Source organism: Pseudopodoces humilis, chromosome 1 (genome assembly GCF_049639895.1).
Source record: "Pseudopodoces humilis isolate 2021_Gansu_Grassland_sample_001 chromosome 1, ASM4963989v1, whole genome shotgun sequence".
Classification (NCBI taxonomy): Eukaryota; Metazoa; Chordata; class Aves; order Passeriformes; family Paridae; genus Pseudopodoces; species Pseudopodoces humilis.
In genome coordinates this window covers 84486901-84510464 of record NC_142200.1, presented here as the reverse complement: position 1 = coordinate 84510464, position 23564 = coordinate 84486901, and the positions used below count along the sequence as shown (strand labels likewise).

At 36.3% G+C, this 23564-nt stretch overlaps 1 protein-coding gene across 2 annotated transcripts in view; it reads right to left on the bottom strand.

Moving 5' to 3' along the window:
- EXOC2 (exocyst complex component 2) overlaps positions 1-23564 on the bottom strand; it is a 125572-nt gene that overhangs the window by 96453 nt on the left and 5555 nt on the right. For both annotated transcript variants that reach the window (XM_005526452.3, XM_088063939.1), the window contains 3 exons: positions 15095-15250; positions 10273-10449; positions 8708-8834 (listed from right to left, as the gene is read on the bottom strand). In XM_005526452.3, the coding sequence (XP_005526509.1) occupies positions 8708-8834; positions 10273-10449; positions 15095-15212 (422 nt within the window). In that variant the 5' untranslated portion in view covers positions 15213-15250. The remainder of the gene's footprint in view (positions 1-8707; positions 8835-10272; positions 10450-15094; positions 15251-23564) is intronic.

Here is a 23564-nt window from a genome sequence, read left to right as displayed (position 1 = left end):
TTAGTTTTAGTTTTTTCTGTAATCTAAACATGTTTCAAGATAGTTAAAGCTGTTTTTATTACAAAAAGCAAACAGCAGATTAAGCGAAACAAATCTAAAGGCGGGCACATTAAAAAGTACAATTATATAGAGAGGAGTTGTTTCCTGGAAGTTTCTTTTCATATCCAAATGGCCATTAGCACAAGCAGGTACAAAGGACCCACGTACATAATGACATGTCACAGAAGTCTTTCATCAGTAGCACCTGATTACAGCAGGGGCATGAAACAATACTTTTCAAAAGCCAGAAAAAAATCAAATGAGATTCAAGGAAAAGTGATGACAGATATGAAAAGTAGAGATACAGAGAAAATAGCGTGAGAAACAAATGCAGTAAGAAAAAATGAGGGTCCCAACATTTCCCTTGTTCAGTGAAAAAGTGAAGATGTTAAAATAAAACTTTTAGACATAAGTAATAAGATTCAGGATTTTCAATGACCTTAAATTTCAGGAATGACAGTAAGCAGAAAATGCTGATGGATGTAGGAAGAAAGTTTCAATATATTCTTCATTTAAAGATATTTTAAGATAATTTATTTTTACCCTCCAATTAGTCAAAAGTACCCAGTAGGAACATGAACTTGAAGGATAGTACTTCACATGTGATACACAGTACAACTGTACAAAAAAGTATTTATATTAGATCCACACATGGTGACATCTTTGTGGACAGCTGCATTTTTAATGCTAAAGAACAAAACCAAGGAAACAAATTTGAGTTTTTGGGAGAGACTCAGACACACTGTGCAAGTACTGTTTAAGTAAATACAGAAGTAATCAATACAGAAGTGGAATTTCACTCATATTTTCAGAATTTCCATGTATGTTCTCCAAAACCAAAAGAGACAGATATAACACAAAAAAGCACACACACTCAAATATACCACTACCAAATGCTACTCATTACTGCAGGTTTATAAGGGATATGCATGACAATTTAAGCTTACACATGAGCTATACAATTACTCGGGGGAAAAAATGAAACTATTATATATATATAGAAAGATCAAGATAGACTTGTAATCAATTACTGCAAATGAATCTTGTCTACAGACAGAAGGACACAAATGAAGGAATTTTTTTTCAGTTTGATGTTTGACTGCCTTGAAAAGTTATTAGGAGTTTTTTTTCCAGCAGATGTATCTGTGTAGAACCATAAATTAACAAAGCTTTTATCTGTGCAGAGGTATTTTAGACATAGTCACAACAGACTAGAAGCATGAATGTGAATGTGTGAGGTATGTTAACAATATGTTATACTCTATGGTTTAGTATCCTTTTTTTTATCATACCTCTTACCAGTAGTTTTCCCACTAACAGATACGCTACAGCTTGCTACATACAGACTTGCTACAGCTGTCTTCAAAACCAAGTGCACACTAAAATGTTTAAACTGAAAGCAACTGTATTTCTAGAATGTCTGGCCAGATGCATCTAAAAAGAGACTGCCTCTACATACACACAAGTTTGTTTCATTAACTTCTATTAGTAAATTAAATAAGTCAGTTTTTGGAAGTTGTTCTCATTAAAACTTGCTTACCATTTACTTATAAACAAGCCCATATGTGACTTGAGAAAGTATTTCTGGTTTATTCTTTTCAACATTACAGGGTGAAGATGAACCAGTAGCAAAAGCTTAGATCAAAATTACATGCAATTAAACTATAAATCATTTCTCTGTTGATTTGCTCATTATACAAGAATCACTTCATGATGAATACTTAATCATTATTAAAAAGTAATCACTGTAAAAGAAACTGGGAACCACAAAATTAATCCAGAAAACCTCAGAAACAGAAGAGTGAAGCTTACCACCCTTGACAACCCTAAGTATTATACCACCTTTACAATTTCAGCAAAGGTACACATACCGGATTTGTAAACTAGTACTTTCTGCTAGGCACACTATTTTACCTAGACTAGAACTAGATCCGGCACTAGGCCTATAGTTAATATTTTAAAATAGTCTTATTCATGCTTCAGCAACAATTTCAAATGCATAAGAAACTGAGATTTCACATAGTGGTTATATTAATGAGAAGGATAATAAAAATACATTTGGTTGCAAGCCACTGTACACTTCCCTCAAACACATTTTGAGTATAGTAAATAGAGTCGTATAACATTAGATGTAGTGGTACTTGCTTCCATGTAAAGGTAATGCACACTTATTTTGGCTTCAAAGCATGGGGGGTACAATTCACTTGTGCCACAAGTGCCCATCAATAGAAGTCCCACCTTGCACTACCCCAAACTTCAGATTCTGTATAGCCTAACAGCAATAAACCTAATTTAACAGCACAGGATGTTTGGGCTCTTACAAATTCTACTATGGAACTTGTGCATATAATATAAATGCATACACAGCATTTATATTTTCCAGAGATAAATTGGAAATCTCAATAGGCTCAATCACAGCCTCCAAGCAGCCACAATTAAGTAAGAGCAACAGAATGCAACAGATAATATTTAACAAAGCCTGACAATGAACACAGTTTAGCAAGTAGTAATTTTTTCTGTGAAAATTATTTTGCTCCCAGAACTTCAGAATATTATAGTAATAATTTCAGCATATATGACAATATTTGCAGATTAAAGGTGCATCCCAAAGAAAGATAGAGCCACCCAAAGGTAACTTGAAGCTCAGTTCTACAGGAGTTTACAAAAGGTCAAAAGGAGCAACTTTAAATAAACACAGATTCTGAATAGCAACCAGCATAAACAAGCTCCAGTTAGAGCTGCTGTACACTCCCCCCTCTGTCTGGTACCAGTCAGACTCCTTGAAGCTGGCTTTGTACCAGCTGTACTGTGTTAATAATGCATGCAAAAAGACCAGCATAAGGGACACTGGTGTAGACTAAACACGACAAATCAGAAGGTGTTAACAAAGGTCTCTCCAACAGCAACAAGACAAGGGTGTACTCTGGCACTTCCTCCCTAGTAGCATTGGGTTCATTAGAAATATGAAAACAAAGTGGCAACTGTATTTTAGAACTGGCAGAATGTGGTAAGAGAAATCTACTAAGAGACTATAGCCTGGCAGCTGCAGCTGATGCATCAGCCTAACAAGCAGTAAGTGTTACTTTATTTTTTAATTTCATAAAGCTAGGACTATACTGAAACTCTCCTTTGCAGCTTTCAGAATTTTTTTACATGTATCTCCATGACCAAGTTTCCACACACCCATCACATTCAATGATGAAATTTACTGCATTTCCATACAAGCCATTTAAAAATAAACATCTCAGCCTCCAGAAAGTCTTTTCCTATCTCGTGGTAGCAAGCTGACATTTACCATTAGATGGCAGAGTAAGATCATCAGTTTCCTTCTCCCACATGAACTGTTTTGGAAGCTGGCGTGGGAAGAGGGAAGCATCTGTATTGAGTGGGTGGATACAGAAGTATATGGAATGTACTTAGCATGTCAGCCTTTGCTTTCATGTACAAGATGGATCCACCAGAATGACCTCTGCTACATGCAAAACAACAAACACTATTCAAAAATTTTCTAACCACCGCCACATTCTCTGTTTTGCACAGAATTAATTCTCTTTGCCTGACAGAGTAGTTAGAGGAGTCAGCGAACCCTTGGTTAAGCAAGGACTTGTTGCAAGGAGGAGGAAGTATGTGGTACATCAGAACAAGCAATTCATTCACAAATCTTCTGCAGATCTAAATTTTCCATCAACATATTTCAACTGGTGTCCATGAGACATAATCTCTCCCAGAGCCATACAAAATTCTGAATGATCTCGTGTTACCAACATGCTTTTGTAACAGCTCTAAACTGCTAAAACCAATCCAAGTACTGCCACATTGCTGCTAAGGTCAGAATTTTCACACGAAGTTCCACATTTCTCATACTGAGACAACAACTCTGCACACTCTTTTTCTTCCTGCAACCTATTTAAGACTTCTCCTGGAGAAGTTGGCAACCCAATGCTTGGACAGGTACTCTTTGCTGGATTAAAAACTGGATGGCCATGCCTAGAGAGGGGTGGTGAATGGAGTTACCTCCAGCTGTTGGATGGTCACTACTGGGATTCCCCAAGGATAAGTACTGGGGCCAATACGGTTCATTATCTTCATCAATTATCTGGACAATGGGATTGAGTATTTAGAGTACTCTAAATAGCTTGCAGATGACAAGTTGGGTAGGAGTAGTGATCTGCTGGAGGGTAGAGACACTCTGCAAAGGGATCTGGACAGGCTGGATTGACAGGCTGAAGCCAGCTGTATGAGGTTCAACAAGGCTGAATCTTGTTTGTGTCATAACAACCCCAGGCAGCTACAGGCTAGGGGCAGGCAGAGTGGCTATAAAGCTGCCTGGCAGAAAGGAACCTGGGGGCGCTGGCTGACAGTGGCTCATGAGCCAATGTGTGCCCACATAGGCAACAAGGCCAAGGACATTTTCACCTGTATGTGTGTGACCAGAAGGCACAGGGCAGTGACTACTGTCCCCCAGTGCTTGGCACTGGTGAGGCCACACCTTGAGTGCTGTGTCCAGTTCTGGGCCCCTCAACTCAGGAAGAAAATTGAGGTGGTGGAACTCATCCAAAGAGGGCAACAGAGCTGGTGAAGGGTCTAGAGAGTAACTTTTGTGAGAAGTGGCTGAGGGAGCTGGGGTTGTTTAGCTGGAGAAAAGGAGGCTCAGGGGTGACCTTATCACTCCCTACAGCTGCCTGGAAGGATGCTGTAGCCAGGTGGGGGACGGCCTCTTCTCCCAGGTTACCAGAGACAGGACAAAAGGACACAGCCTCAGGCTGTGCCAGGTGAGGTTCAGATTGGACATCAGGAAGAATTTCTTCACTGAAAGGGTCGTCAGGCATTGGAATGGGCTGACCAGGGGACACGGTGGAGTCACCGTCCCTGAAAGTGTTCAAGAAATGGCTGAACGTGGCACCTGGGGATACGGTTCAGTTGACAAGATGGGAATTGGACAAAAGTTGGACTCCAGGACTTTGAAAATCTTCTTCAAGATTCACAGTATCACAATTCTGTGATACTTTTCTATGATTCAATGTTTTTGTAAGAGTTCCTGGCTACATTTGCGTAACACCACAGCCATGAATACTCCCTGGGGAGGAAGGTGGCACTGAACTGCTCTGAACTGAAAGTGAGCATAAAGATCATGATAGGACACTAAACCTTTGTGTCAGTCTTTACCGCATACTAAAAATTTAAAACTAGAACTCAAAAATGAAGTATTTTAAATACCTATTTTTTGGTGGGAATTGAACATCTCTCAGTATACACACAATAGACACTAAGTTACATCAATGCCTAAAAAACTCTTATCTGATGGGATCAGCTCTGTGTTTTAGAAGATGAATTAATAACTTCTAGGAAGGGAGGAGAACAAATATGTGCAAACATTCTTCTGCAAATATGTTTGTGACTTCAAGGGTCACCACCACCAAAACACAAGAACCAGCAAGCTCAAGTTTCATGACAGTATAAGTGTTTTTTTTTTATTAGCAAGTGAGATTGTTAGTTATATGACACAGGAACTGCAATTAATTTTTGGAAAACGTGAAGAACTCATCAGTCAGAAATTATATATACTAACTACTTGCTAAACTTGCAGGTTGAAAGATAATGGCCTGAACATTATGTAGACATGTAGAATTAAAATATCTTGTCTATACATGTAACATTTAAAATATCTTGATTATGTAAAAGAACAGCCAGGAAGATGACTGTATATACATAGTTGCCTTTTCTGCATCCTTGAACATTTGTATATGAATATGAAAAGACAATTCCAGTGCATATTTTGAGTATATATATGTTAACTCCTATCTATAGCCAGTATGCTAATTATTAATAGAATGTCAGACCCACTATTACATATTTCCCTTCATTCACAGTTCTAACCTTTTGTTCACTTAAATCTCAGTCACTCCCAATTAAACTCCAGTCTTCTATCTACCGAGTCTGAATAATTTTTTTTTGTCTCTGTGCATGCCTAATAATTTAGCAAACTGTTATACTGCAGCTCTTCTTTCCATTACTTACAAGGTCTTTTTTCTCTAATTTCAAGGTCTCATTTGCAGCACCTTGAAAGCATTCACCTGAATGGTTCAAAAGCTATGATTATTTTTTAAACATTTTAATTGGACAAAGTATCATTAGAAATGCTTTAAAAAGAGCCACAAAAGGAACTCTTAAAACCAAACATAACCATATTAAAAAAAACCCAAAAACAACAAAACCCCTCCAAAAATCAACTAAATTGTTTCCATGCTGCAGTTTGTCTTTTCTGTATCATCTGCTAATCCCTGATAATCACTTTCTACAGGGAGAGAGCTTCTTTCAGTGTGTAGTCTAATCACCTTCCTCTGCCTTCTCTTCAGTGTGTTCCTATATAGTTTACTCCTATTCCATTTTATCACATCTGTTTTTCACTGCTTTTCTCCCTGAGCTTCTCAATTAATGTTCCTTTTGCTTACCACTATTTGCATCACCAGTACAAGGCACTCCTTTCCCTTCCTTGTCAGTCATCAAGCTGGCAAAGGGTTGTAAATCCCAGCAAGTCAGACCAATGCCAAATGCTTCAGCTTCAAAATTAGAATACATTCCAATTTGCACGTCTTAATAAAAAGTTTAAAGAAACCAAAGGTGTGAATAAAAGAGAGATCCACAATGCTACAGACCTTATCTGCATACACAACAGTATTATTAGGATCATATTAGGATGTCTTTTATTTTAAAGCATCCTAACAATTTTTATCACTTCTAGTGACAAAAATTCCCATATCTAGCAATGGTTATTGCTAATTTCTTGCTTACTCACTCTCATAGTTTACAATTGCCTTTTGTCACTACCTTGTACAACTTCTCAATACTTACCCATTCCATATGTAAAGTATTTGCAAACATGTGAGTTTAGCTAAACTATATGGTATTAAAGATTATTTTCTAGAACTAAGCCTCACATTACTCCAATTTATCAAGAAAATTATGCAATTTTTTTCCACTGAGAAGGCATTCTTTAATTAAACCCAGAATGTTCATCTATAGTCAGAACTGTGCTGTCAACCATAGTGTGAGGGCAGAGCAGGCTTTTCCTCTCTTACACCTCTGCACAATGTAACCCCTCCATTCCTCCACACAACTACTTACTATACTGATCAGTGTCTTTCAAACTGGTGCTTGCCATAACTTTCCTGCTTCTCCTACAATGAACCTGGGAGATCAAGAACAACTAGGCTTGATATGCTTGCCCAAAGATTTCCTAATTCCCTCCCTCTACAAAAGGTTATTTCCTAGCTGTATTTATAGGTTTCTGATTTATTTCTTTTCACATGAAACTTCAGGTTTCAGTAACACATTTTCTAATGCTTTCAGAAAAAACATTTAAAATATAACATGGCTGGTTTTCTATTTAACAAACATCCAAACAGGTAACTCTAAATTAAGCAAATCCTAAACTAATGCAGCTTAAGCTTCTATATAATTCTTAATATATCATATGGACAATGTCTTAACTATAAGTAGAGACTCAAAAGAATCAGCTAACAAAGCATTCACTGCTAGCTGCTGTGTAGCACAGTGGTAAAAAGGATTGTTATGAGGTTTTTAATTTACAAAAAGGGAAGAGAGAGTGGAAGAGTGACAAAGTCTTCTAGTAACACACTGAAATACTGTCCATAGTATGAAGGTCCATGTTTTGTCAGGGACTGGAAAAGTGAGGAACATGAAAGAATTACCTGACAGAAGTTACACCAAATGCGAAAGAAAAATACTTAAAGAGATAAAATCTCCAGCTAATTACAAAAAAACTGGGCTAGTACCTTGAAAAGAAAGAAAAATATATATTCAAGCTAGGAAAGAAATGCACAGCCAGAGACTGGAAAGTGATGTGGATCCACTAGAAATCCCATACGGGTTTTGGAAAAGCCTTCTCATCAGAACAAGGTAACCATGGATACTGCAGATTTTTTCCAGTGCACTCCCTCTCACAAACAAGAGTATTCAGCAGATGAGACCTCAGTAATAGTTTAATTTTAAATAGCCTTTTGTTTGGTAGAGCTGGCATCTTGGCTGAGAGAAGTATTCCTCATGCTATTTCTAAGAGTTGGGCAGGTTTAAAGAGTGTCCCATTTAAAGATCCCTAATTCCATTTATTATTCACTATAAAGTTACTATTTCAGACAAAAAAAGTCATAAATTCCACCATACTTAAGAACTACAGTAAAGAAGACTGTGGGCTGGAAAATGGTATTAGTATTTCAGTAAAATAAACTAGCTGATGTGACATAATAAATCACATTTTACAGTGCAATTTTAGCAACAGATAGCAATCTAATATCCTTAAAAGCCCCATGAAACTCAAATGCAAAGGTAGGTATTGTGTAACTACAATGTATAAATCTGAAGCCTTAGGTTATTTACCAATCTGCAAAATCTAAACGTCACTGGGGTTCAATATATCAAGCTTTTAGATTATCTACAGTTCTAATTGATGACCCAAAACACAGGATTATGAAGCTGGATACAATGTGCACCAACAATTCTGAGTACCAAATAGAATACTAGCAGCTAATAGGTGTATGTGTTTTTAAATCTTTCCCTGCCCTGCAAACCATTAAATTTTCCTGGAATTCACATAGACACATATAGAGAAAACCACTAAAAAAGTGGATTAAAGGCATTTGGTACTCACTTGTCTATCTCAATACCAAGCGGATTAGCTGGACGTAAGGACAAGGGGGGAATCCCTTTGTTCCTGTCAGTGCGCATGTCATAATAGTTCATTTCATCCACCCAGACAGCAGACTGATCCAAGATACCTAGGGAAAACAAAGCACAGATCCTTAAAATAACAAGGGCGGTCCAGCACCATCAACTTCTAACATACTGAATTAATTTGAAAAATCCTGATAAATATCAAATGCATGCCTAGGTAATATATTGAAAGATACATGGCAAAACAACCTGGATGCAATTATGCTAAATTATTTTATTATAGCTGCTGAGAAGGTATTCATGGCTGGGCATCAAAGATTACCCTCTTGCAGAGTGCAGTTTCACGTACATTAGGAGCATTTTCCTGACCACAAAGTATTAGTATTTTCATTCCTGCAAGTATTTTGGTATCCATCCAAACCTTGTTATCTGCTACTTTCAAAAGAGCAATTAACTGAATGTCTTCTCATTTGCATATTTTAGGGAAGATTCCTTTTCTGTCCCATTTGCTATCCAAAAGGTAACTGAACTTTGGCCACACACCAAGATAAATTACTTCAAGGACACAGAACTGACTTTACTTCCAATACCTTAGCACAGACAATGTATAAAGGTGAGGCACAACATGTCCTGGAATCTCAGCTGAAAATGGAGCCAGCCACACCCTTGGCCTTGCCCTCCTTTAACATACCCATCAGATACTCAACACTAGAAATTACTCCCTCCCTACACTTCCCAATATTTTCAAATATGAATTCTCCTCCCTCATCACCAAAAGCCTCACTGTATAACATTTGAACTTACACATTTCACCTTTCTATTATTAAGATAGTAGTGCAGCTTGGGAGAAGTTACATGTTATTTAACTGTCACTGAAGGGCTGAGAATAAAAGCCTTAAACAGTTCTTGTGGGAACTCCTGTGTTAGGAAAGATAACTATCCAGCTCATCAATGAGGGGTTCTGAGAGAAATATTTTCAATCCACAGGGTACTTAGACTGTATTCTAGGTTAAGCAGAGGTCCTAGACTGTTTGGCAAAATAATTTCAATGGTTAAGCATCTCATGAGAAATGCTTAAGACTTTTTGTCTTGCAGGATGGTTTGAATTACAAATAAGAAATGGCACTTGAGGACTCAACTTTCTTTAAAGGATTAACTGTCAGGATTTAGGTGTAAAGCTCATGAGCTGGTCCAGATTTTGTATTTATCTAGTACATTTAAGAGTAATTACTGGATCTGTTATAAAGTTTTTTAAAATTTTAAAAGTTTAGAGCTATTATTTAAATAAAAATAAAGGGCTACTTTTCATTCATCACTAGGGGTTTTATCAAGATATTGAGAAAGGAATAATTTTACATATACCCTGAGTTTCTCTCTCTCTCTCTATATATATATATGCACATTTTATTGATACACTCTCTATTTTCTAAACAACTGAAAATTGTCCTGAGGTGGATCCATTTCAAACATATTTTATGCAAAGAGGCATTCAGTCATATATTTGCTCAGCAAAGAAAATAGATGTGGTTTTGAACAATATACCTATTTTTTCAGGTTTAAGCAGTTTGAAGGAAACAGTTGAAGTTCCTTTCCCACCAGACTTTGTAGTAACAATAATGTCTCCCTTGTCATTTTTAGCTTGTCCAACTCGACATACAATTTTACTGGCAGACATCCATTCTGCAGTGAGGAGACAGTTGTGCCCACAGATTGTTAAACCTGGGAAAAAGAAAAAAATAATAAATATACTACTGTGAATAGAAGTATCTTTTGAAATTCTGCAATGCAAATTCATTTATGATTCTTACATGTGTTTTACATAAATATATAACCCTTCACCAGTCCCCTACAGTCAATTATAGTCAAGGAGTCACAAATACATTTTTCAGATGTTTCTTAGGTGACTTCAGGTATTTTGTCCCAGCGACAATGCAAATAGTGCTGTTTGAAACTTATTTAATCTCTTCCACTACTTTTGGGCTAATGAAACTTTTCCTTCACGTAGTACAATAGATTTTCTGTCTACAAGACACTGAAGAACTGCTGTTCAGTAATGTATTTCTGTGAAACTTCCTTTAAAAGCTGCATGCAGCAAATCTTTCATGAGTTCAGTCTATATGACTTTGCACAGAAGAATAAAAAAAAGACAGTGTGAAATATTTACAGTGCAAAACATGTCTTCAGCCTGATTTGTTCAGCAGTATTTTTGTGGACACAGAAGGCTGTTTTGGCTGAAGCAGTATTAATTGACAAATATTTCATCCCAATCTCTTCTGTAAAAAAAAAACATGATCAAAGACTGATTCTGATGAATAAACTGCCCTTTTTGTATGAAAAAATAATCACATATTCTTCTACACTTTCTCACGAGAAGAATGACAAACTATGATATACAAGGTCTTTTCTCATAGGAAAAGATTGACAAGCTTTAGTGTTCAGGAACACCTTGTATGACTTAAGAGTCAAGGTGCACCTTAATGTAAGGTCCAAGGCTTCCTGAGCTTTCACATCAAATTGGTCTGATCAATCAAACCAATCACCAACCAATTGGTTCTGGTCGGATCAGGACTCTGGATGCTAGGATAGATGAATTTTTTTCTCAGATCTAGAAGAACAATTTCAACATTCACAGCTGGAGTTCTGCTGTCCTGGAAAAGTGGCCAGATCCTAACTGCTCTAGTATCAACTTGGAGAACAACCTCATTAAGTTCTTAAAAAACACCCTTAGCTAGAAACATTTTGCCTTATGTCCAAAAAAACAAGGCTGTACTAGTATGTTGGCTGTACTGGAGTATGAATTAGTCAGGCAAAGCAGTTCCTCCCCTGCTGGCTCCACTTTTGTTTTTAATTTCTAGAAAGCTCTGACCAATTTAGAAAATACTTAGAGAAAGAAAAGGGTCAGCATATGTGGCTTAGTACCAAAGCTTCACACTTATTTTCTCTCACAATTTAAGTCTCTGACATGACACAGCAGACAATTTTGGCAGTTTTCATGGCTGTCAGACATAAAAATGCCTTGCTCCCTGCCAAAAACTATCTTGAAAATGAAATCCAAAAAATAAAAAAATGGAAAGGCACTGAATCTTATTATAACTGAAGTTAATTTTACTTGAGAAAGGACAGTAGATTTGTTTTTTACTTATTCTTTCTAAATAAAAGGAGGAGAGTGGGATGAAATAGAATATACACACATAAAGACTTAAAATAAAAAAAATATTTTAGTTATTTATTTATAAAATTTTAAACAGGTTGGGTTTTTGTTTCATGATGGAAAGAAAAAGACCCATACATTATGATGCATGGAACATATATGCAGTAATATAACCTTATGTTATATTGTTGTATTATTATATCTCTTACAGTTTTATGCTAGCATTTTCTCTAAAGGAAAAAAGATTGTGATAGGAACTAGAAGTAACTGAAATACTTATTCCAAATGATTCATAAAGATGTTTTCACTTCGTATTTTCTGAATTCATGGTTAAATTAAGCGATACTTTAAAATCCAGAACTAAGATATAGTAATTTAGTAGGGTAAAAAATTTTGAATGACTGTTTGAAGATCATTGTATCAACTATTGTCTACTCATCAGAGATTCCAAAAGCTCTCAAGAGAACAAGATCACAAGGTCCAATACTTTTGAAATGGCAGGAAACAGCCTTTGCCTGTATCTTAAAAATGCAAAAGGAAGTTAAGTCTCTATCAGCATTTTATATACCACATGAAACATAGTAATGGCACAACACAATTTCTAAAACAAATAAAGGCATGTTGGGGGAGAAGTTTTGATAGCACAGTTACCACATTTCTTTCTCCAGAAATAGGAACTTTTCCTTTAAATAAAACTTAATTTTAATCTGTTGCATGGTACAAAGATCTCTGAGAACATCATTCTCAGCTTCTAGTTTTTATGTGCCTTTCTATAAATAGGTGTAAGTAATACTCTTATGGAGTCTTTCTGATTTTGGTTAAGCTTATATATGGACAATTTTACAATGTCTAAAAAATACATCTAAAAATGTCTTAAAAGACAAGCTAAACCTCAAAACCACAAATGTTACAGGTATCTCCTGGATTTGACATTTTTTATCATGAGCTATAGAGTTACAAATAAAAAGTTTATTTGGCTTCAAAGATACAAAGAGATTACTAGAAGGTTCTCTCTTAAATGAAACCAAAAGAATGCTCTTCTCTTATTGTGATACTGTGTTTTTATATAGAAAAAAAGTTTTTTGCTTTTCATTTTACACTAATGCCTCTCAACCTTTATAAAATTTATAAAGACCTCACTCAAACTCACTTAACTCTCATGCCTACAAAGCCTCACTTTTCCATGTATTTCCATTCAAGTAACAGGGAATATTTACATGCCTAATTTAGCCATTAAAAGAAACCTTTACTGGGGCCTTAGTCACTTACTGGAGAAAGCTGACAACTGAGTTAAGGAAAAAAATAAGGCAATGCATTATTTATTTTTACCTCAAAGCACTAAATTATTAGCAGCTGTGTGTTACAAGTATTACTCTGAAAGAAATACAAGAAGAAATATTAGCAGTTGGTCAGCTGCAATACAGAAGTACAGTTTAGGACATGTCTTCCTTCCAAGAACGTCGCACAGATCATTTCTAAGAGGATCAAACCAATGAACTAATGAAATGAGGCTACTGAAGTGCATCAGCCACACAAATACACAGAAATATACTCACCCCTAACATCATCAGTTATTTGAGGATTTCTCAATAAGGATTCTATAGTGTACCGCAACCTCATCAAGCATCTCAGGAAAATACTACTTCCCCTTTTGAGAGACAGCAAACTCCAGTGGAGCAGAAAACTGTAGTAGCTTATGCTTGGCCATAAAGCTCATTGTGGTGGCCATGAATGGAATTTGTGAATCTTGGTTTACAGCCATGAAGTGAAATATTTTTTCTAGCAAAGCCAAACAAAATTCCAATGGTCTTCAGAGGAGTCATGATTCCACAACAAATTAGACAAATTGCCTCTAACATGACTACTGAAGTACACATAAGCATAACTTAAAAAAGAAATAAGGGAAATTCCAGTAGTTATAGTTAACTTGGATTTCCAGTAGACTTTACGGAGTCCTTCTCGAAAGGCTTAAGAAAATGAAGCAGCTATAGGATACAAACCTTTAATGGATAAATAATTCAGCAACATAGAAACAGGGTCACGGTAAATTATGTGTTTTGACTGAGGAGAGTTTCCACAAGGTATATGCCGGGATCACTTATGTTCAGTACATTTATAAATGACAGGATAAAGAGTTTATAAAGTTTGCTGATGATACTCATTTATTCCGAGCATGAAGACCATAAACCCCAGAAAAATGCAATCCAGAACTTTTTAGAGTGATACACTATAATGTAGATATTGTAACACAACAGCTGAAATTCACTGAACAAAGACAAGATGCACACAGGCAAAACCTTAAATTCTGAAACTGACTACTAATTCTCATGCATTTAATAATGGAACTATAGTAGGCAGAACAACAAAAACAGTAGTTTGATTCCCAGTAGGAGTTATACAGAAAACAGAACTCTACGGCTGAAATACAAAACAAAAGTGAAAGTACAGTGTTATGCCACAGGGCATTCACATCCTGAACACCACACACAACCAAGATGTGTCACCCACAACTGGTAGTGAAACTAAGATTCACTGAAGAGCAAGAAGAAAGGCCAATGTTACGTGCAGAAAATTTAAATAAGATAAGACATGTCAGCCTGAAAAGGAAGCAACAGAGCAGTAATGAACAAGGTCTCTGATCAGGAGAATCAGTGAAAGTATCTTGTTCCCTCCTTCAGAACAAGAGCTATGATGATTCCTAATGAAACTACCACGTTAAAAATCAAAACAGAAATGAAAAGGGTTCTTCACATACTGTGTAGCTAAATCACTGAACCTGCTTTGTCATAACTGCTACAGATACACAAAATTACTTTAATTCAAGGCATAGCAATCCCCAGTGACTTTCTGAATACACTGAAAACACTTCCAACATGAAAATTTCAATGCGGAAATTCTCAGTTCCTGAGAAGGTAACAAAGGAGCATCTCATTACATCTACCCCCTTCTAGTACAACGCAAAAAACATCCACTTTTGTTTTCATGTTCAGCACAGGATGCTGAGTCAGATTAAGGGTTCATCTAAAAAGGTACAGTCAGTCTGATTAGTTACACTTTGGGAAGCATCCCTGAATTTATGGATTCAAGTGACTATTTGTATAAACGGCATTCCTCATAACATCCAACAGAGATTCTATCATGCAAAAAATGTATCTCTAATCATATCCAAAATGTTACCTTCTGCAGTACCAAAAGGGTGTTTTTTCAACTTACCTATGAGGTCTGTAGGTCCAGTCCCTAGATTTTCTCCTCTAATTGTCACTTTTGTCCATGAGATGCCTTCATTGGGAGAGATACCGGTTACAAGTGGGGGCTGTCGTGCTCGAGACATGATGACTGTTCAGTTACTGCTATCTGAGCTGCTTTTATCTGTTCATCAAGAAATAATAAATTAAAACCCCACTAATTATATAAAAAAAAATAATATTAAAACCATTTCAACCTGTTCTTCTAAAATGGTAGGGAAATGTAAATATGGAACACCATTCTGAAAGTCTTTTTTGTCACATAGTAATAAAACAATAAAGAAAAATTATACTTTCTTTGCACTTCTAAAAAAAATTAAATATTGCTTTCTGAAAGAAAGAAAAAGTATATTCAGAAAAATATTAAACTTTCTGAATGATTAATGAAGATGTATACACAGACTTCAAATTACTTATGTCAGAATTCAAATGAGTCTATTCCAACCACTATTTGAAAATTATTACTGCATTCCTCAGAAAGTTCAGAACTGTTAATCTAAGATAAGATATAGACTATGACTACATATTTGAGTAACTCCTCCATCAAAATAAGACTTACTGACATAGATAGTCCCATGTGAGGAAGCCCTCGGCACTTATTTGTGTAAAGCATCAATGTTAACATGTACTGAGAAAATTAGAACATGACTTGCAAACACTACACTAGCAGAGATCATCCACAAAACAAACAATACCACAACATATAAAAAAAAAAGGACATAAAATTATTGAAGAAGCATTTCCAGAAGAGTATTCCTTTGTGCCTGAAACTGAGTCAACTCAGACCAGTTTAATTAGCTCTGTCATTATTAACCTCTGTAGCTCAAACACAAATACGGTACCCATGTAAAGTAGTCTACATTTAGTTTACTAAGAAACTGATCACAAATTCCTATTTTTTATTAGCAGTTTCCTTTGCGTAGCTCAGCAGCTATAAACAGCTATAAGAAGCTGAGTATATATATGAGATAAGTATAAGCTGAATTACAACACTTAATACATACCATCACCATTCCAAAATCTCAGTTACACATACACAACACTTTAGTGTAAACAATTTTGGAAGTTCAGGTTGGTAAAAAAGATGCAGAATACAAGCCAAGCTTCATAAGGCTCCTCTTAGCTATTGTTTTTTGAATCAAATTGTATTTTCTACTTTTATTTGCAAATGGTCAAATCTGTGAAACCCAGAAACTCTCTAAATCATCTCTAAAAATAAAATGGCAGCAGAACTGCAGTTTCCAATTTCCTGCAGTTAAGACATACTACTTGTTTCAGCTGCTTCTGCATATACAAAATACCTTCATTGTACCGACATACCCCATGCCTCTACACAGCCTCCCCACATTTTTCATTGGTAGATACATTTTTCAGTGGTAGTATTTAGATCTGACATGAGAATCAAAGAAGCTCCCACTGACTGGTTTCTTTCTTCACATTCTGAAGTTGGAACACACATTGAAAACCAAGACGGAAACAGACAAGGCGGGAATTGGGAGGAAGAGCTCATGCTAAAAGTAATCAAATATTGCTCTCAAAACAGGATCTCCTGTCTGTCTGTCCATACCATAGGTTCATAGCACCTACCTATAAAAAAACTTTGAATTCTGATCCAGCTTCAGAGCCCACAGCCACACTTGAAGTCAGTGTGAAACGCATCCTGAATATAGGGAATACTGCACAATGCTCTGAAATACTCAGGTCCTAGTAAACTACCTCAATTCTACAAGTCTTTTTGCTTGGTTTTACATATTTAAAATAGGAATGCTATCATTCATTCGAAAAGCTATTTTTCAATATTCTTTAACATAGAACAAATTCTTTAACATAGAAAAGGCGTTTAGATACCCTGAACACAACAAAAGTATTAATATCTTCAGAGAACTTCTCAGACTGAACAGTGTGCAATTAATAAGAAATGTAAATACATGTTGAACAAGGAAGAACATAGTAAGCTGCACTATGTGAACCAAGTCCAGCATATGAAGGAAGGCTGGACAGGGCCCATAATAACACACAAAATCTGTATCTAGTTTGGCTTTGTATCTTTACCTGGAAAACCTCATAATATTTCTTGGCATTAAAAACTACATAACGTATTTAATAAAACATTGGTTACTTTGCTTTTTTGAAAACAACCAACTGATGACAAAGGAATTAAGTTATATAGCATTATATAGGTGCTCCTAATAGTCTAATATGTAAAAAAATGGAACATTTTACATGAACCCAACATGAGGCTGGAGAAGCAAGTAGTAAACAAATGCAGGCTGTAAGGGTAGAATAGCACTGAAGAAAAGAACTGCATCATCAGATTACAAAGAAATCACCGACAGTCATCTCCAGCTATGGAAGAGAAGGCTGTGCTCTGCTAGTGTCCTACTCTTACTTCTTTCACTGAACTGGCTTCTCCTCATCCTCCCTCTCACAGAGACAGTCCCTGCTTCACTTCAAAACTGAGGCCAAGTACTCATCTTGCAAACAAACTCTTTCTGCCTCTCCCCTGTCAATTGTCCCTTTGAATTTCTATCCATAAATTCAAGCAGGGAGGGAAAAGGATATTACTATTCCATCCTTCTTTCAAATCCAGACACCTTGATAATTCCTCTTTCCTCACATTCCCTACTCCAAGCCTTCTTGCCCAGATACATCATCTGCACAACTATTGATTCACTTACTCACCATAGGTGAAAATTATAGACCTTGTCTTCTGTCAACATCCCTAATCCTGGAGCCATAAGGCTTGCTCAGCCTTCCTCTCATCTGCGCTACATTCAGAACTCCACCACCACAACACTGCCTAACAAAACAGTGGGCAGCACAACAGAAATATAATGCTAGAGAAGAATCAGGTCCCTAATTTTAGCAAGAGGGAGGAGAACAAACTGCATGTATTCCTCATAATTTTATCTATGTAGTCTTTGCAGCTTTTCTCACAGATCCTCAGCAGAGCTCAAGGATACACAACAGCTGCAATGGAACAGTGGTGTTATGTCCTTCCATGCACACAACCACCTTCTGCAGGAAGCAACATATGTTTAGATACGAGTTAGTCAATATAAAGCACCTCTTTTATTTTGGAGCAATTTTTTCTAAGTATTTATGTGGAATATTAATCAGTAACACTGATGTCAGAAAAAAAAAAAAAAGGCATCTTCAGAAACATCAGGTAATATGGAGAGGAAACTAACTTCAAGAAACACAAGTAAAATAGAAGCTACTGTGGTATTATTTGTGTGGTATTATTTGGTTGACCTCCCTCCCAAATGTTACAGTTCCCTTGCATCGCAGCTATTGCTGCTTTCAAAATACCCAGGCACACAGGTAATTGGCTTGTTTCAATACCAAAACTCAAAAGTAATATTACAACATCCTTTTCTGGATTTCAGAAATTGGCACTAGATCCCCCTTCATGATGAGCTAAATAAATGTAATAAAAATGCTGAGCCTCCTGAGATCTACTATTTCTTCTAAAGTATTTCCATACTTACTGCAGAATTGCTTTAAAATACCTCACTGGAATGAGAATACCACAGTAAATCTCAACACATTTCCAAGGACTACAGCACTGAGATGCTCTATTATTATTATTTTTAAACACCAACTGTTTTCATTTATTTCAAAGAGTGGAACTATTTGTAATATGTCATTATTATAAATATCAAGCAAATGCTTGGGAGCCTTCAATTCATTTGCAATATTTCCTCTCCTTCTTAAGGCAGATGTCAATAGCTAACAGGACTGAGATGCTTAGTGGGAAGTCTAGCCACTATACTGCTGTGGCAAGTTCCTAAATTTCTTTTAAAAATATTTAAGGCAAATCTGATAAAAAATTACTTTTTCATTTCACAAAACATGACAACCACCCAATTCCGAACTTTTGTTGCAACTTGGTACATTTCCCTAAAGATAAAATCTATTCTTTACAAAATATGTATTACACATAAAATACTGGGTTTTTTTTAAACCAGTCCTCTTCCTGAAAGACTGATTCTCATGCAGACAAGGAGAGATTGCAGAAAGACAGTTTTCTATATGAGATCTTTCCTCTCAGAGCCAGGCTCACTGAAGAGGTTTCAACAAGACTGTTTTTTATAATGGACAATCTTCTACATTAGCAGAGCTCTCTCCCCCTCTTTGTTTCTCTCCACCCCTTTTTTTTCAACTTCATTTCCTCACAGTATCTCCCCAACAATTTAATGTGGATATCTGGTTGACTGCTTCCATGATCTTGCCCATACTATTCTATTATTCTGTCATAATTTTTGTCATAAAAGCACAAGGAGTTAGAAAACCTCTGCAAAGACCATCTACTACAAATTCCCCTCAAAAAATGCCTTTCATAAACATCATCTTTGTCTTTACACCAGTTTCTCAAATAAACTGTCCTCTCAAAGGTTTGGTTAAAAATAAAAAAAAATCCAGACAATTCTGAGCATTAAAAGCTTGCTAAAGAGAAGACATCTTCCATCATTATCCTAAGAAAATCCACTATAAAATAAATAATGAAGCAATGAAATATGGCCCAGCATAAGGGAAAGCACAAGTCTATTTGTTTTTGTTTTTTGTTTTTTTTTTCAGTTTTGTAAGGCTTCAGTTTAAAGTTGGCTTGAAATGAGAGTTCTTACATAGGTTTCCTCATTCAACTTTCAATGGCAAACAGAGAAGAAACCCGAAGTAAAATGCCAATAGCTACCATACCTATTCTGTAAAGCAAAGTTCTACTTTCTACATTTTACTACACTCTGGAAGTACCACCAAAATATGAAATACATGAACAACCAAAGTTCAGGATTGAAGGATAGTAAATTGGCTGGTAATTTCAAATCTCAGTGGGAAACTACAAACACCTTGAAGGTATGGAACCTTGGAAGATGAGTATCAATATGCTGCCACCTTACAAATTTCAACAGTGGGAAAAATTAGCAGTTGAAGTGTTTCAAAACAGAGTTTCTGACTTCTAAAATAAAATAGCAAGATGGTTCCAGTGGCTGAAAATTCAGTTTAATTAAAGTTTTCAGTAATACTTTGTCACAGACACTGAACTAAAAAGATCCTCTTGGAGGAAGGCAGACTCAAGGTCAATGCAAGTGCCATGGTCATCTAGCAAAGGGAATCAAAGCTTTCAAGAAGGAAGGGAATAAAAACCCAATTTGTCATCATTGAGAAAGTTTAAGTTACAAGCAAGCATTTAAACCTTCAGCTATCAGCTATTTATTTGTTCTTAATCATATATGTGACAGAATAAAATTTAAAAAATGTTGAGGCAGGAACATTAAAGCATCACCCATGTGCAAATCCCAGTATGCCTCAGATATTGTTGTTTACTGAAAAAAAAAAACCCTTGTAATATCTATTACAAGAAATCCAACCTGAAAGCAATAGGTGAGTTATACTAACATCACAGCATTAAATGATTCCCAAATGAAAAGATTTATGACACGTCTTTTTAAACAAGCAATAAATAGTCAGATTCCAGAATGTAGGTGATGGCCTTTTAACCTTAAACTACACAAACCTGTGCTTCTAGTACATAAATTTGTTTTCACTAGAAAACCCAGAGAGTCCCCTGAGTGAGTACAACACACCATGACAAAGTCAGTGAAGGGACACAGCAAATGACCCTAAGAAGAATGACAAAGCAAAATGTTTCCTAGATGTCTGTATTTAAAATCATTACAAAATGATGAAAAACACTATTACAACCTTTTCTATGCTTTATCTTCCCAACAATATAAATTCAGACAGACAATCTACATAAACCAAGAATTAAAAGCATCCAAAAAGCTGCACTGTGAAAATAACTGACATTTATTAACCCCTCTGGAGATCTTCAGTGCCCTAGAATTGCCACAGCCTTCAACACTGCATTAATAATATAAAGTCCATTCCTGCAAGCCTGCCAGAAAAGACTGGGAAGTGAATAAGCTAAACAATGCTGAAATTCCAAGTGATATTAAGAATCTATGCATGTTTATTTAAATAATAAAAGAAGACTTGTCAATTTAAACAAGAAGCGCTCACGAATCTTACATTTAGGGGGAAAGAAACTCTTCATAACACCACTAAGCTACTTATAATGAAAAGATGAACAAACATAAAAAAGTGGGTAATTTCACTGTCACACAGAAAAAACAAAGCCTCATTTGTCTTGCCCTGTCATATCCGGCATGTTGATTCAAGCCAATATTAACACTGACAAACATGTTAACCTACAACATTACATGCCAAAAATTTTTGGAAAAATGTGCAAGTTTTGTGACAGAGAGGGCAAACAACAGAAAAGACTTGGAGTATTAAATGACATAATATGATACCCTGTGCTTTTTCAAAAGGCTCCTGAATATTCCAATCAGCCACAAAGGGTACACTGGACATTTTAGTTTTAGGGTGGACAAGGAACGAGCACAGCAGTTTTGCTTTCACAACAGACGTCTTTGCAGATTCCCTTCAGCATCTTCAGCATCAAGAGGTCCCGCTTCCCTTAACCCAGGAAGGTACATCTTCATGGCGATGTATCTTGACAGAGTGAAAGTAAAATAATCACAGCACTCAGCGATGCCATTAACATTTCTGAGTCACAAGGGATGAAAAGGTTTGGGCCCGGGGCAGATGCTGGGAGAGCCCTCGGCAGAGGAGTTGAGCGCCCGCCGCAGCCTGGGCTGCAGCTGCGAGGGATTGACACCGCTGACGGTGGAACCCGGCTCGGGAGAAACTCCGGGCACAGTTCCGGCATCCGAAATAAATTAAAGTAAACAGTGTTGCTCTCTCTCATCCACCCTGTTAGCAGCCTCTCGGTTGAGCTGGAGACCACACACCCAGACCACACAGCACCAGCTGAACTCACTCGCACGCAACATCGAGAAGCTGTCACTCTGCTGAGGTATGAGGAGGAAAGAGGGGGGCCGGAGTGCGAGAGTGTGTGTGTGTGTGTTTAGAAAAGCTGCTTGCTCTCTCCTCCTATCATTACAGCTGGTTATGTTTTGTGTGGTTGGGAAGGAGGGAAAGAAGGAAGGGATAAGAAAAAGGACCTATAAAGCTCACTAAGAAAACATACTGGCCTTGGCCTTTTGTAGTAATGATTTGCACTCCTGTACTAGTTTAGTAGCTGATGAAGGGCTAACAAAGCATCCATTTAACATCAATTAACCTTCTATCTATCACATGTCAGAAAAAAAAATCTAGACTAGTATAAATCCATTTCCTTGTACATTTTCTATGATAGCATCCTGTCAGTTACAGTATGAAAAATATCTACATATTGATCTATTTTTACATCAGTTCTAAGATGTTATTTATTTGGAGAGGGGAGAGATATTTGCCACAAAGAACAATCAACCACACAGATGATATCAAAGTGCTGAATTTTCTCCGAAAACATTACACCGTAAAATGTAGTTTTGTTCATTAGCATTGTATACCATAAACAACCTGGAGGAAGTTAATGAGCCAACATATAACACTGAGTTTGTAACTCATCAGCAGCAAGGAGCAAAAATAGCAAAACACTAAAAATAGATTAAAACTAACAATAGCCTATAATACAGATGAACAGAGACTTAAAATGGGGGGGAGTTCTTTGTTTCTTTTAGCTCAGAAACCATTTCATCTGCCAATTATGTCACCTGTTCAAACAGAGAAAGCGGAATAAAATGTTTGAAGACTCATAAAATCTATTTCAGTGAGTCTACTTTAAAAAAAGATTTCCTTCCCTCTGCTCTGCTACCATGAACACACATACCTCCCCCATCAAGCTCACCAGCACACAAATTTAATTTAATACATACACATCTGGACAGCCCAGAACCACAGTCACATTTTCACCTCAGTTCAAAATCTTTTTACCTAAGTGACAATGACAATTTCCAAGTGCCACTATTAAACAAAACGATCAAAACTGCAATAATCCAAATGTCAGTAACAGCCTTATAAACTAGGATGAATATATTTGTGTTTGTGAAAACCTTGAGAAAAAAATTTCAAAAAAATATTTCACCTTACCAAATACATTTTAAAAAAGGTTAGCTTCAAAGTTCTGTAACTTCACACTGAAAATAATTTATTCCCCCAATTTATTAATTAGGTCAATATGCTGGTTTATACCAGTTCTTGAATGAACACTTTTGCTGATATGTTCAACGTAACAGCACCTATTTATTACCAAGACTTAAGTCAAACCAATTTAAGTTTTCTGGATGTCTATTTTGGTCATGCTGGCTTGCCTAGAAAAGGGTAATGGCATAGAAGAAAATATATTAAAGAAAGTTTGAACACAGATATTTCTCCCCAAAAATTCCACTACTTTTCTTATAAATTTCATTGCAACTCCCCAGAAATTAATTTATCTACTTGTTAAAAGCTTCCGTATTTACTATGTGACACACCACTATAATAAAGCAACATTGTAAAGAAATGTCCTAAACATCTATACATAAACA